General features: G+C 41.6%; 2 protein-coding genes across 2 annotated transcripts; both read right to left on the minus strand.

The window, feature by feature from the left end:
• Positions 1 to 250: 250 nt before the first annotated feature.
• On the minus strand, positions 251 to 2017 carry LOC114432409 (uncharacterized). The gene is made up of 4 exons (XM_028400401.1): positions 1415 to 2017; positions 1040 to 1345; positions 617 to 844; positions 251 to 379 (listed from the first exon to the last, which is right to left on the minus strand). The coding sequence occupies exons 1-4, from the start codon at positions 1724 to 1726 to the stop codon at positions 251 to 253; spliced, it is 975 nt and encodes a 324-aa protein (XP_028256202.1). The 5' UTR covers positions 1727 to 2017.
• A 1457-nt stretch (positions 2018 to 3474) lies between these two features.
• Positions 3475 to 5352, minus strand: LOC114432416 (reticulocyte-binding protein 2 homolog a-like; the record flags this gene model as incomplete). Its single annotated transcript, XM_028400417.1, has 2 exons — positions 3475 to 3648; positions 5089 to 5352. Coding segments are annotated over 2 exons (438 nt in total), but the record flags the coding sequence as incomplete, so codon positions are not given.
• Between the last annotated feature and the right edge of the window lie 10493 nt (positions 5353 to 15845).

The raw sequence follows: 15845 nt of genomic DNA on the forward strand, positions 1-15845 counted from the left end.
TTGTCCAGCCACAACCCGAGGTACTTGTAGTTGCCTACAATCTCCACCTCGTCGTCCCTGACGGTCACTGGACGTGGCTGTGGGCTGGACTTCCTGAAGTCGATGACCAGCTCCTTAGTCTTTGAGGTGTTAAGCTGGAGATGGTTCACCTGACTCCAGGTGACATCTGAGGACATCCATACTTCATCTACATTAATTAACAATTAACAAGTGCATGATCAATGAATATGATCTGCCTGTGATGTATGATCTAATTTGACCTCAGCTCAAAGTCCTCCCTCTGTCTGAGGAGGTTCTGGAAGGCTTTCTCTCGGTAAATGAAAAAGTTTCTGTTCCGCTCCAGGTCCTGAGCGTTGATAATGCGGGTCACCAGAGCTTGCTGAATGGCCGAAGACTCACAGGGATGGTGCTGCACGTTGTGACTGACGTTTCTCCAAGGCTCGATGACTAACATGTGTTCTTCCTCCTTCCTGCTGTGCCCAGCAGAAATATTGAGTGTGTTTTTATTTATCATACCTACAGTGGTGTCATTGTTTTACATAGTTTTACAGCTTCCAGCAGTTGAATTGGGTGTGGTAGAGTCATTGAATATATCAGCCGAGACACTTGGACTGACCAAACTGATATTAAAAAGGACACTGCTGGAGCATGTTGTATTGGTTGCACTGGTTTCTTTTGGACCACTGGCTGCATTGATTGCAGTGTGATGTGGGCCTGGAGCTGCAGTCTCCTGGATGTTTCTGCGCAGATAAGCTGCGTAACCCTGAATCAGGTGATTCAGTCCTGTCTTATAAGAAAAACGCAGTGATTTAGCAGATCCCAAAGGCACAGAGTTCAGACGGACCTGTTGGAAGAAGAACAAAAGTATATCTGAGCTTGTCTGTTTTTTAGCACCTTGTCAGACATAACAGAGCTCTTACTAGTTAAGTTGCATTGTGGGTAATGTAGGCAACAGTTTAAGGCACAAAAAAGCATGTGGATACTGCACCATATGGTCATTGACATGTTTCATCTGGAGTTTTCGCCTGCCCGTCCTTACCTGGTGCAGTCTCAGGTGCAGGTGAAAAGCTGCTCCTGCCAACCACTGCTGCATGGACACTGAGCTCATTCTCTTCTTGTTAATCATCCTCTCATAATGATCAAGCAGTTCAAGTTTCAGCAAACTGTCGTAGAGCTCCGTGGTTTCGGCCATTGTCTCCTGGTTGTTGGCGATGCCAAGAATGAGGCGGAGGTAGCTGTTAATTAGCTGGCCAATTCTTGAAGAGGTACTGATGCCAAAAATCATCATGGCCTGGGGTCCCTGCGTTGATAGATGGCCCTCTGTGGATGATCCTTGCACTCGGACCTGATAAGATAACAATTTTTGATTTTTTTTTTCTACAAAAAACACACAAAACTGAACAGCTTTGCCTACATGTTGGGCAACCTGGTCAAAAAGCATGGACAGAGCCAGAGCAATGACCCCTACTCCTCCATAGGTGACCCTGCTGCCCCCCAGCTCTCCGATCAGGCTCTGTCTGAACGCCGCTTGCTGCTCTCTGCTCATACCCCGCTGCAGGAAACCATATCGATGCTGCAGTGCTGCTGAGGAGTCCAGTGACAGGAAGGTTGTGAGGACGGGATCCAAGGAGATATCAGGGATGATGCTGGCATCTCGTGCCACAGAGAACAGCTGGTGGACGGTGGCTGGAGAAGGAAGACACAAACCGCGGCCCATCGGGATCATGGCTGCAACTGTCAGTTTAACCAGTGTGTGCTGAGTGTTATCTGTGTTATCTCTGTGTGTTTATTCGGCCCATTCAGGAGGATGTTATCAACGTGACCAGTCCACCATAGAGAGCATGAACAGGAATACAAATGCATGACCTCTTTGTTTAATGAAACAAGGTTTATGCACAAACCTCAGATGTCCTGTAGTTTGAGTCTACATGTTCTGTTTGCAGCCTGTTTCACTGCAGCTGTGGACATAAACAGGCTGAATAGTCTTTTACATCGTTCATTGTTTATGAAAATAGGGCCTTCCTGTTTGTTTTGAAGGACATGAACAAATGATTTTAGTTGCTATGACTGCTTTGCTGTTTTTTTCCACAGTGGCTGCATAATAATTGATCATATTAATTATAACGCTGCGGTCTCTCACACTTTGGATGGGTCAATACTCCGTTCTATTCAGAGCATGCCTGTCTGTGCTCATCTGCCCCTCAGCCTAGGATAAATATTAACAAAATCTTCTGTATGCTGTGACAAAATCAATACAATCTTTTTTTAAATTTTTTTTAGCTCAATTTTTGAATATACTGATAAAGTTTCTTATCTATATCTAAAAGGAGATTATATCTCTGTAAGCTATATTTAGGAATTTATACTCAATAGCATGAAAAATCAAGTGTTCCAAATGTTTTGACATCATAGAAGAATTACAAAACCAGAAATGAAGAAAGTATCCCTGCAACTGAACGGAACAGTCACATTGGCATTTAGACACTATTAAACACCATTAAACACGAACACTGAACATTAAGAGACTTGACTTAGACTTGCCGTCAGTGACTTGAGGCTTGAACCTGGAAGATATTTCACACAACACAAGATTCCATCCAGACTTACTGCAGAACAGTGAGTGAAGATGGATTGCTTCATTTGGCCATCACTAGTCCTGGCTATAATCGAGGAGCGTCAAATTAAGTGTGACCCGAGTCCTAATGAATAAACTGCGAGTCCCCATCTCTACCTAACACCACAGTCAGCATTAATTAGGTTCTGCGCTTGAACCACTCATATGGTAAATACACCAGAACCACCACCTGTTATTATTTATATTGTTATATCTTATTAAATATTTAACAAAATGACACTTATAGGCTGTTTTTTATTTTTTTAAAGTGTGTGTGTGTGAGAGAGAGACAAGAGGGCTTCTTCTTGGAGGTGGACTTAAATCTAAGAATTTACTGAGACTTTTTTCCCTCAGAATTGTCGAATTCTGGAAAAAAACAAGTAAAAATCTGAGATTTTTTTGCACAACTGTCAGATGTTTGTGAGGAGTTCAGATGTTGCGTCCTCCTCCTTTTGGACCTCCTTCTGTCTGAGCCTGGCTTCGCTCTCCTTCACTTGTTCATGGAGAACTGCGTTTTCAGCCGGCAGGGAGTTGATGGGGTTCTGCTGTTCAGAAACCTTTAAAGAGAGCTCTTCATTACTGTCCTTGAGCAGAGTTAACTGTTCCTCTTGCTCATGAGGAAGAGGCTGAACCTTCTCTAGGCTTTCTTTTATAGCCTGCTGCTCAAGTTTCAGCTCCTCTTCCAGGGAAGACTTCTCCTCCACCAGGTTATGGCTCAGACCGTCTTTTTGCAGGACAGTCTGGTTGGCCTGGTCCAAGTGTGCCTGAAACTGTTGTGTTAATGTTTCAGTCTGTTTCTGCTGGAGTTCCAGAGACTGCTGCAGACAGATGATGTCTGCTTCCCTCTCTGACAGCTTGTTCTGAAGGTCTTCTCTCTCCTTTTGAAGTTTCTGTGTTTCCTCCCGTCCTCTCTTATCCGCCTCAGCTGCCTCCTCCTGTTCTCTCTTTTCTTTCTGCAGCCTCCTTTTCAGCTCCTCCTCTAAGAAACACTTCTCTTCCGCCAGTTTTTGGATCAGACCATCTCTTTCCAGGACAGTCTGGTTGGCCTGGTCCAGGTCAGCTTGCAGAATGGATAGCATTTTTAATGACTCCACACATTTTTTAGTGCGTTGGTCCAGTACCTTGCTGACGTCTTCAGTGTCAGCGATGGACTGGTCCAGCTCCTCTAGCAGGGAACGATTCTCTTCTGCCAGCTTGTGGATCAGACCGTCTCTTTCCAGGACAGTCTCGTTGGCCTGGTCCAGCTCCTCTTGCAGGGAACACTTCTCTTCCGCCAGCTTGTGGATCAGACCGTCTCTTTCCAGGACAGTCTGGTTGGCCTGGTCCAGCTCCTCTTGCAGGGAACACTTCTCTTCCGCCAGCTTGTGGATCAGACCGTCTCTTTCCAGGACAGTCTGGTTGGCCTGGTCCAGCTCCTCTTGCAGGGAACACTTCTCTTCCGCCAGCTTGTGGATCAGACCGTCTCTTTCCAGGATAGTCTGGTTGGCCTGGTCCAGCTCCTCTTGCAGGGAACACTTCTCTTCTGCCAGCTTGTGGATCAGACCGTCTCTTTCCAGGACAGTCTCGTTGGCCTGGTCCAGCTCCTCTTGCAGGGAACACTTCTCTTCCGCCAGCTTGTGGATCAGACCGTCTCTTTCCAGGACAGTCTGGTTGGCCTGGTCCAGCTCCTCTTGCAGGGAACACTTCTCTTCCGCCAGCTTGTGGATCAGACCGTCTCTTTCCAGGACAGTCTGGTTGGCCTGGTCCAGCTCCTCTTGCAGGGAACACTTCTCTTCCGCCAGCTTGTGGATCAGACCGTCTCTTTCCAGGACAGTCTGGTTGGCCTGGTCCAGCTCCTCTTGCAGGGAACACTTCTCTTCCACCAGCTTGTGGATCAGACCGTCTCTTTCCAAGACAGTCTGGTTGGCCTTGTCCAGGTCAGCTTGCAGAATGCATAGCATATTTAATGACTCCACACATTTTTTAGTGCGTTGGTCCAGTTCCTTGCTGACGTCTTCAGTTTCAGCGATGGACTGGTCCAGCTCCTCTAGCAGGGAACACTTCTCTTCCGCCAGCTTGTGGATCAGACCGTCTCTTTCCAGGACAGTCTGGTTGGCCTGGTCCAGCTCCTCTTGCAGGGAACACTTCTCTTCCGCCAGCTTGTGGATCAGACCGTCTCTTTCCAGGACAGTCTGGTTGGCCTGGTCCAGCTCCTCTTGCAGGGAACACTTCTCTTCCGCCAGCTTGTGGATCAGACCGTCTCTTTCCAGGACAGTCTGGTTGGCCTTGTCCAGCTCCTCTTGCAGGGAACACTTCTCTTCCGCCAGCTTGTGGATCAGACCGTCTCTTTCCAGGACAGTCTGGTTGGCCTGGTCCAGCTCCTCTTGCAGGGAACACTTCTCTTCCACCAGCTTGTGGATCAGACCGTCTCTTTCCAGGACAGTCTGGTTGGCCTGGTCCAGCTCCTCTTGCAGGGAACACTTCTCTTCTGCCAGCTTGTGGATCAGACCGTCTCTTTCCAGGACAGTCTGGTTGGCCTGGTCCAGCTCCTCTTGCAGGGAACACTTCTCTTCTGCCAGCTTGTGGATCAGACCGTCTCTTTCCAGGACAGTCTGCTTCTCAGTTTCTAGCTGGCTTTGGACTGAGCAAAGGTTAGAGACCAGCTCCTCATATCTGGAAGGATTTTTTGCTGCCTCCTTACGTTGCTTCTTTTCCACTTTCTCCCTCTCCTTGCGATCCTTCTTCTCCTGTTTCTCCCTTTCCTCACGTTCTTTCTTTTCCTGTTTCTCCCTCTCCTTACGATCCTTCTTCTCTTGTTTCTCCCTCTCCTTGCGATCCTTCTTCTCCTGTTTCTCCCTTTCCTCACGTTCTTTCTTTTCCTGTTTCTCACTCTTCTTGCGATCCTTCTTCTCCTGTTTCTCCCTCTCACGTTCTTTCTGCAACTTCTTTTCTGCATTGTTTTGCTCCTTCTTGGACATCTGAGGCTCGCTGAGTTTTTCTTCCAGGAGCTTCATCTCTCTGACGTCTTTAACGAACTGCTGCATGCTCTCAAGCCTTTTGTCTGTGACTGCAAGTCTCGGTCCTTCCAGTGGCGTAGGAAGCATTAAAAATGTGGGGGGACACCTTCTGTGGGTGGGTGGTGAAAAAAAGTACATAAGTATATTATGAAATATAATAATATGAAGTAGTTGCGATTTCCTGTGGATTTTAACAGTGATTTTAACAGTGTTAAACTATTTTACCTACAGAAGTAAACACTTAATGACTATTTCAGAGACAGATTCAACAAAAACTCGGTGACAAACAGAAACTAGAAAAGCATTTCCTGAAGAAAATGCAAGTTTGATTGCCGCAGCTGAAGCATTGCTTTGAACACTGATGTGAAGGATTGCTCTAAATTGCTGGAGAATACTGAATGAGCTGAATCTTTTGATGTTTGAATGGTTTGAATCGGCCCATGCATTCTGAAGATATGCTGAGCCAAAAAACGTACGGAAGAATAATAATAATAATAATAATAATAAAGACGTAGAAGAACAAGAGTTTGATTGCCATGGCAATCAAACTAACTAGAAAAGGGCATTTCCTGAAGAAAATGCAAGTTTGATTGCTGCAGCTGAAGCATTGTTTTGAATGCTGATGTGAATTGAAGGATTGCTCTAAATTGCTGGAGAATCAGAGCAATTCAGAGCTTTTTATGCCTCTGTGTATGACTCTGTGTGTCAGCCTGTCACCATGGTAACAGCCAGTGGCGTAGGGAGCATTAAAAATTATGAAATATAATATAATTATATGAAGTAGTTGCGATTTCCTGCGGATTTTAACAGGTTGTTAAACTATTTTACCTACAGAAGTAAACACTTAACTTAATGACTATTTCAGAAATAGATTAAACAAAAACTCATTGATTTTAAAGGTAGGGTAGGAGACTTTGAAAACTCAGTGAGTCAGCCAGATTTCGAAAGTAAACACACGCCCCTTTCTCTCGGAGTTCACCCCGAAGCCACGCCTCCCAATCACATGGACGCGCATTACCTGAAGACGAGCTGCTGTCTGTGACTTCGGCCATCATGCACGTACCTCTCTGGTGCGCGCAGAGCAGGAAGAGAGTGACAACCAACCAATACTCCGTGCAGGGTCGTCTCGGAGGATTGGCTGATTATTTTTAGCATTTTATAGCTTCCACTGATGATTCATATTCTTCGTTTTAAAGTGAAACTGCCGAACTAATTAGTTGCTATCGGATTGTAAAGAGAAGTTACACTAATTTAACAAAAAGTGCATCAGAATGAAATCTCCTACCCTACCTTTAAAACACGGTGACATACAGAAACTAATTCCAAGTGAGACAACAGTTTTGTCAACCATAATAACATCAGTATATTTTGTTTGAACACAGTGGTCCTCTCATCATCTGAGTTTCAAAAAGTTGTTGGGCCATGAACCAAACTCTGCTTAATGCAGATAATACAGAAACACTGAAAACAGTAAGGCTTTAGCATGAGTTGGACACTTACAATAACGTTACTTCCTCCAGCTTTGACCACGCTCGCCCGAAGAAAGCCACTGGCTTTGTTAGCACCGTTACCATAGTAACGGGGCTTTGTTAGCTAACAAAGTGGCTTTGTTAGCACCGTTACTATAGTAACTATAGTAACTATAGTACTATAGTAACTATAGTAACAGAGCTACCGTTACTATAGTATTGCGTATTGCAGCGCTGTGGAGCTCACCCTGAAGCCACGCCTCCCAACCAGTCACTTCGGCCATCATGCACGCGCAGAGCAGGAAGAGAGTGACAACCAGCCAACTATACGCGCAGGTGCGCCTTGTAAGATTGGCTGATGTTTTTAGTGTTTTATAGCTTCCACAGATGATCAATATTCTTCGTTTTAAAGCTAAATTGCCGAACTAATCGGTTGCTATCGGATTGTAAAGAGAAGTTACACTAATTTAACAAAAAGTGCATCAGAATGAAATCTCCTACCCTACCTTTAAAACACGGTGACATACAGAAACTAATTCCAAGTGAGACAACAGTTTTGTCAACCATACTGGTGCTACTACACTAACAGATTATACAAAACCTCCATATCTGCCGCCTTCTCTCATTTACAGAGACAAAAAATTGTTCACCTGATAGTTTTCCCGTCATCACTCACCTTAGCAATAGAACTTCCTTCACTGGACCTACGTGATGGCCCTGCCTCTGGCTCACTCTCAGTACTAACCTCAAATATAGATGGAGATGGAGAGATTGTGCATTACTTTTCAATTAACAACCAATATAAGTGAGCTTTAAAATATATATATCATCAATGAAATAACATCAGTATATTTTGTTTGAACACAGTGGTCCTCTCATCATCTGAGTTTCAAAAAGTTGTTGGGCCATGAACCAAACTCTGCTTAATGCAGATAATACAGAAACACTGAAAACAGTAAGGCTTTAGCATGAGTTGGACACTTACAATAACGTTACTTCCTCCAGCTTTGACCACGCTCGCCCGAAGAAAGCCACTGGCTTTGTTAGCACCGTTACCATAGTAACGGGGCTTTGTTAGCACCGTTACCATAGTAACGGGGCTTTGTTAGCTAACAAAGTGTTTGATTGTTTGATTGCCTAGCAACGGCAATCAAACTAATAAAGACGTAGAAGAACAAGAGTTTGATTGCCTAGCAACGGCAATCAAACTAATAAAGACGTAGAATAACAAGAGTTTGATTGCCATGGCAATCAAACTAATAAAGACGTAGAATAACAATAGTTTGATTGCTTTGCAGCAATCAAACTAACTAATTCCAAGTGAAACAACAGTTTTGTCAAACATACTGGTGCTACTACACTAACAGCCTCCATATCTGAGGCCTTCTCTCATTTACAGAGACAAAAAACTGGCAAATCCCATAGAAAAATGAACCAAACTGCTTAATGCAGATAATACTGAAACACTAAAAATACTAACTTACAAAAAGATGCATGTCTTTATTTTTATTTGCTTATAAAACTGCTCAATTCACAACAAACCTTGTGGATGTGTTTATAATGATGCGCTGCCTCATCTGCTACATCAGTGTGTCCCTGTTCATATAATGCTCCACTGTGTCCTGACGGTCCATCACATGTGTTTTATTCTTGCTGATAAGAATAGGAGCAGGTGGCTATGTGCACTGGCTAGGCGAGGCTGAAGCTAGCAGGCTAACAGGAGCTAACCTGGCCCTTATTACAACATGGGTTAATGCTGAAAACAACTCTAACTCTCCGTGTCTTTGTTAGGAATCTCCTCATGTCCATTGTGTGTGGGGAGGCAGCAGAAAAGGCAACAACATGTCTTCAGACAAATAATACCGTCTACTGTAACTGAAAGTAAACAGTAGCTACCTCCCAACTTTTCTAAGTTGATTTAACATCAGCCTAACCTCACCTGGGGCCATGTGACAAACAGTAAGGCTTTAGCATGAGCTGGACTTACGTTACCTCCTCCAGCTTCGACCAGCACCGACGGTTCTCTTTACGGTGTTTTACGCTCGCTCAAAAAACCCACTGGCTTTGTTAGGTCTGTTACTATAGTAACGGTATTGCAGCGCTGTGGTAACCAGGAAAACGCCCCCTTCTACCACGCATCTGTTGGAGCCTTTGATGTTATTTGCGTAAGCTAGCGTAGCTGCTATTAGCATTAGCCATCGTTCGCGTTAGCTTCTTAGCTGAGGCTAGCAAAGCGGAGGAGTAACGCTATTTATATTTATAAGTGTATGTTTTGATTGTGGTGATCAAACCTTTTTTTCTGTCTGCACCAACTACATCGAGCAGACAGGAAGTCAGGCACCAGAATAAAAGCGTTTCCGGTGGATTTTCAAAATAAAACGCTGTCAGACTGAACTCACGCTGATTTAACATCGCTACCGGCAGAGAAACACAGGCACAGCCATGTACGAGGAGAGATTCCGTTTGAAAAGTAGGGAAACGGCTTTTTATATGATAGAACATGCTTTTATACAGACAACATCAGAAAGGAAAAGACAGGGAGAGAAGCAGCAGCTGTTCTCAGAGTGGAAGGTGAGCAGCTGCCCTGTGTGTTGAGTAGGGTTGGGCGATATTGGCAAAAAAATTAATCACGATTAATTGTGGCATTTAGCCGATAACGATTAATTTGACGATTAATTGATGACAGTTGCACTTACATGTTTTTGACTCTAAATTGGCACAGTGTTCTAGCATGATACCGACAAATCATCAGTCAAGTTAACTACTTCATTCACAACAGGCTAAGCTGGTGAGTAGGCACCAACCAGCCATGGAAATATGTATTGATAATATTGAGGCACAAACTGCTTCAAAATAATAATGAAGCAAACATTTAAAGTAACTTTGTCCTTCAAATGTTTTTATCTTAAGGTCACAAAGCATGTCAACATTAAAATTAAACAGACAAATAGACAAACAAAGTTCAGAAAAGTCACATCAGTGATTATTTCAAGTTAAAAAATGTGTCTGCGCAAATGAACCTGTGACTGGAATATGTCCCACACTAGTGCATGTTTTCACTCAGACTGTAGAACAGCAGCAGAAAAAACAAACAAACAAACAAACCGGACAATTTCACATTTAAATGTGTGTCTGTGCAAATCAACCTACGTTACGTTCTTCCAGCGCTTCGTTTGGTCGTAAGGAGCACAATGACTAAACGTATCGCGGATTCTCGGCTGAGTGGAATTCTTTCCAATATCTGCTGGAGGAGACTTCGCTGTTGTAATGTTTCCTATGTTGCTGTGGAGTCCGTAAATAAAGATCGGAGTTTATTCATTTGATACGAGCAAAAATTCAGTTACTATAGCAACAACCAACGCTACACGCGTCACCTAATGCATGTCGCGGCACTATATACAGCTGTAGTGTAGTGTTGTGTCCTCGTTGCGCTTTCTTCGTGCTCGGGCTTATGGTGACAGACGTTGAACTTATGTTAGAAACGTGCTGCTCCGCATTATTTAACTGAACACCACTGTCTTTTTATTGTTATTGTGGGCTCACATGTGCGCGGGTGATGGTGAGACTACGCCGCACACAAAAATGCGTCATCATGACGAGACACTAATCGCCGTAATCGATAAGTGGCAAATATTAATCGATTACAGTTTTTCTGACGATTAATTGCACACGATACGATTTTGCACAAGCCTACATTAATGTTATGATATAGACCTAATCTGTAAAATAAATCAACAAATCAAACAAATGACTTAAAAAACTTACAATTCTTTGTGCAACTGTAGCATTTTAATAGGTCAGTCATTTATAGTTTGGAGAAGGTTTCTCCTCTCTGTCCTCTGTTTAAGGAACTCTTAAGACTCTTAAATGCCCTCCTTTCTACTCCTTTTCACCTTAAAAACTCTTTAAGGGCTAAAATATTTTGTGGATCACTTCTATCTTCACTAGGATTTACTCTTAATTATAAGGGGAAATTTAATTGTTTGCGCCTGTGTCTTGTTTCCCATTGTATGTTTTAGTCTTGCCCTCCCCTTGGTCCCTGTGTCTATGCTGTGTTAATTCCTGTGTCGCCAGCCCATGTTTCTCATGTTGTCAGGTTTGTTCATGTGTTTCTGTTCATGCACCTTTTATTTTCGGAGGTTTGGAATTGGCTTTCTGTTAAATCTAAGTTTTTTAGTTTGTCTGTGTCTGGGTCCTATCATAACTGAATTCTTACATTAACTGTTTCAGTAGTAATATTCCGGGGCCTAATATTCCAGTCAGTTAGATAAATAACATCTTCATTCAAGTATCCATCTTGATTGTTACTAAGAACATCTTTAAATTTAAAGGCTGATTGCTAAATAATATCAACTGATTAACTTTGTGATTTATAGTTTGAACATACGGTAATTGTTTCAATAACCAATTGATTAATCACATATCAAAATGGTCAAGTGTCTGTTGTAATAAATTAATATCTCGTTAACACGGTCACCAGAAGTCAAGATCCCACCAATGATCACAGATAATCGCCTGTTTATTGGCCTTATATTATCCATTGTCTAAGAATAGCACAGTAATGCTGACACACACTGCACACATCCATCGACCATCTGTGTCTACAAATACTCAAGGAAGCAGACTGTATTCGGTTTAAAAAACACAGGCTGTGATGTGTCGCATTATAACTTGTGTTTCAAAATAGCTGAGCTTTGACTTCCTTTTACTTCCCTGGGAACATTGACTGAACAAACATGATTCATAGAAACTAAAGTGTGGGTACTCCATCTGATAGCATACAGATATAGGAGTGTGGAGTCCATTTTCCGACTCACCCACATATTTTTTTCCCCACTTTAGAGCTGTGTTGAGTGCAGGCAGGTAGGGCCGATGTCGATGCATACAGATTCAACTATGGCCAATCTAGTACTTTTAAGAAAATGTAAGTTTGCTTGAAGGAGATGTGCTAAAATTGCCAGATGATACTTGATTGAAGGTTTTGGTCTGTGGTCTGGTACAAATCTTTGCTACATTAACCTTAAATATTAAATGTAGGCATATAAACCAGTTAAAAATTGAATTCTATTCACATCAGTTGCACTTTTTTATGTTTATCTTGTATTATCTTACAAGTAGATCTTTAGACATGGCTGTGTAATAAATTACAGTAACTGCCACATGTGGCCATAGAGAGCTTTTTAACAAAGTGTAAAAGCCCCATTTCTTATTTTAATGAATGGCGAGGTAATATTACTGCATCTGCCCCGGACAATCATTTTAATTTCACTGTGATAGGTATGTTTTTACACAATGCAATTACAATCAATAATACTTTTCTTGTTGTGGTTCAAACACTGTCTGGAACCACTACTAACACAATGACAATGTGTTAACATATTAATGTGGTTTCCTTATTAAACAGACATTCATTAGAGCTTGTTTGCTTTCAGTCTTAGTGTCATTTGACCTGCCCAGTGCCTATTACATATCCTGTTACCTTGCCGAGTTGAAATGTCAAGTTAGCAGGTACCACAGGGAATCTTATTCCCTTTCAAACAAACTCAAAATATTAATCCTGTTCAAGTCTTGTTTCATTACCACAGTTTGTTGCTACAGCATGACTCATCTACAAAGACTAATAAGAGTATGACATACAGAGGAGTTGTGATTATAATTGCTGTGTCTAATCAGCGACCATATCTGGTACAGCCTCACAAATGCATGCTGAAAAGAGACAATTGTGTGCTTTCATTCAAGCTAGTAAGGTTGAAGAAAAGATTATGATTTATTAAAACATATCCTTCATAATAGCAACACGTTTTAGCATTAGGTTCTGTGCCATTTCCTTGGCCTAAAAAGATTTGACATTCACTATATCTGTGCAGTTGCGTTAAGTGTGAAAGTCTAGTTTGTCTCTTTCCTCTACACAACTGAACTTGGCTTTCCTGGTCATGAACTATGGTAACACCGGCCTGCCGACACTGATTAGAGGTCCTCAAAAGACAGAAGAGGTGATTTGGACTGGAGGTGGCCCCGGCTGCAATCTACATCCTGCTAGAGCAAATGATCAGATGTAGCTCCACTACAATGTGTACTCATTACACATATTGTAGTGGACCACTTGAAAATGAGGAACAAATGCACATGTTCGCAGAATTGAGACGGAGCTTGGTCGTCACACCGGCAACCGCAATGGGGCAAGAACTGGCCTCTGATTTTCATTCACTGATGTTTTTTTTTTTTTTTTTTTTGCATGATTACACCTGATGATTCAGTGCCACTATGATATCCCAACTAGGAAAAGCAATCTCCTGTGTCTGTTAAACCTAACAGTCCAGTTTTTATATGAATGCACAAAATATTCCTGACAAACGTTTGCATATACTACATGTAAGCATACAATGAGGTGTCTGAAATAAAAGCACCACAGGGTTATAAGAGGTCTGAACAGAAACCAACAGTAGTTAATATATTAATAAATCTATGAGGTCATATGTTCCCTACTTCAATAGGAGAGAGTGATCTATAAGGATTAACTTAACCTTTTATCACAAATACACACCTCAAATGTCTCCTGGGAAGCTAATAAACAAAATCAGTTACACAAAATATAAACATATTTTTTTATCAGAGGTCTACCTAGCCTTGAAATCTTAAACCTCAACAGCTAACTAAGCATGACAACATAACCACAGAGCTAGTACTAAGTTAACAGTATCGTTGATACATATAAAATTTACATGAAGTCATTCCTGCCGTCCGCCATCAGACTGTATAACTCCTCTGTGACAGTGTTTATATCTTCTTCTTTGATCTGCTTTATGTGTGTGTATGTACATTTTGTTGTTGCTGCCATGTGTGTATGTGTATATAAGAGTTTTTGCTGTGTTTATTGTATTTGTATTTATTGTTTTTTGATATGCTTCTCTATCTATCTATCTATCTATCTATCTATCTATCTATCTATCTATCTATCTATCTATCTATCTATCTATCTAAAAACAAAAACAAATTAGTATTACCAGAATTACATTAGGATATATCTGACTCCATCCATCACCTTCTCTTTCTCCTTGCAAGAGTTTCAATCAACTCTGATGCTCACTGTTTGTTTCGATTATCCAGTTGGTTATAGAAAACATATCTTTAGAATCTGTTTTTGAAGCAGCAGGTGAGGTTTAGGAAGAGACAGCTGATGCTGATGAAAAGAGAGGAGAGAGAGAGGACGGGACAATTTACAAAAAGCAGCCATGATCCTGTGTCATTCTCATTTAATGATCTCATCATAACCTATATATAATTATAAATCGTAAACATTATAGAATTATTACATCTAGAAAAATAAATGTAAAGAATATTGTTATGTCCCTGAGGAGACGGGCCACAGGGCAATCAGAACAAGCAAATCAAGGTGTGGGTGAAGAACACAAAAGCCATTTATTACAAGCCAGACAAACCAAAGTTACAACCAAAACACAGGTATAGGGTACTGACTACAACTTCTCTGATTAAACCAAACAAAAGAAAGAACCTCTCTAAATGAGCTACAAAATGGCTGAACAAATCTACAATGGAGGCATCAACCAATAAAATAGTGTGTCCAGACAAATAAATCCGTAGGTGAGCAAAAATGTAGAGGGTACCCAATCTTACCTGTCCCAACCTCCCCACCACAGCACAAAACAAGCAGCTTCACACTGTTCATGTAGTGCACAGTGTAGAGGCTAAAAAAACAAGCCCTAATGGCAGCCAAAAGACTAAAGGCAGGCAGAGAAAGAGAGATGCACTGAAGGCGGGTCCTTTTCAAGTGTCCTCACAACACTGCGTAACCTAAATAAAGGAACAACACAGCAGCATGGTAACAATTCTAAATGTGCAGTTGAGAAGGTGGAACACAGTACTCTGAGATAGACTGTATGTTTGAAGGTTTTCTCTATGCATTATTTAGGAAGCAACCTATGAGGCTGAGAAATGAAGCGCTAAAATATGTAGTTCTGAGTTACCGCGGGAGGCTCACCCCAAAAGCTAGTCAAGTCCCACCAGTTTTCTCTCATTTCATCCAATTTCACAATACATACAAAAAACAGTTGTAAAGGGAGGAAAATAACAAATGGGCCTAACAACAGCAGGATTTCCGGCCTGTGGGCTTGTACTTTTACAAGAAATTATGCTGGAGAAAATTACATTTCCTCACCTCCTGAAGTGAAATAACAGTGAACCTGTCCATTGCGAGCTGCAGTATTAATACCTCCTACTGCCTTAAAATACTGCTCTAGTCTCCAACATATAATGAGATCCATTATCTGAAAAATGTGTGATCACTATATAAACTGATGAGAAATGGTGCTGAGGACATTTCAAGCATTACAATAAAATGGGGCTAATATTGATGCTGCTGTGGAACTACAAGGGCCTGACTATAAAGAAATGACTCATATGATTTCTTACTGTTGTGTTTTTTAACACATCTTCACAAACACATTTACTGCTGGGGATGTTGACAGAATGCTGTTTAATGGCCTGCTGTCTGAGGAAATTTACAAATAATCTGATATATTCATTACTCCCTGTGGGCGGCTTAAACAGTTAAGTTCCTTTACATATTTAAGATGTTTTTATTAGTTTAGCCTGTGATTGGGGGAAAAAGTTATAAAAAATTTATAAAAAAAAAAGTTTTAAACAGCTTTCAAGAGATGCTTTTTTGTAAAGGATTCTTAAGGAATTAAGGAAAACAAATATGTTTTTATGGCTCGAAAATAACTTTTTTTTACTAGGGGCACAGTG

The sequence above is a fragment of the Parambassis ranga genome, chromosome 2 (assembly GCF_900634625.1).
Source record: "Parambassis ranga chromosome 2, fParRan2.1, whole genome shotgun sequence".
In the NCBI taxonomy this organism is placed as follows: Eukaryota; Metazoa; Chordata; class Actinopteri; family Ambassidae; genus Parambassis; species Parambassis ranga.

Excerpts from the sequence above, each read along its gene's own strand:
- LOC114432409 (XM_028400401.1), bottom strand. The coding sequence starts at position 1,726 with ATGATCCCGATGGGCCGCGGTTTGTGTCTTCCTTCTCCAGCCACCGTC. Across the intron at positions 1,346-1,414 it reads TTGACCAGGTTGCCCAACAT|GTCCGAGTGCAAGGATCATC; the intron begins GTAGGCAAAGCT and ends TTATCTTATCAG. Across the intron at positions 380-616 it reads TCCTTTTTAATATCAGTTTG|CAAGCTCTGGTGACCCGCAT; the intron begins GTCAGTCCAAGT and ends TCGGCCATTCAG.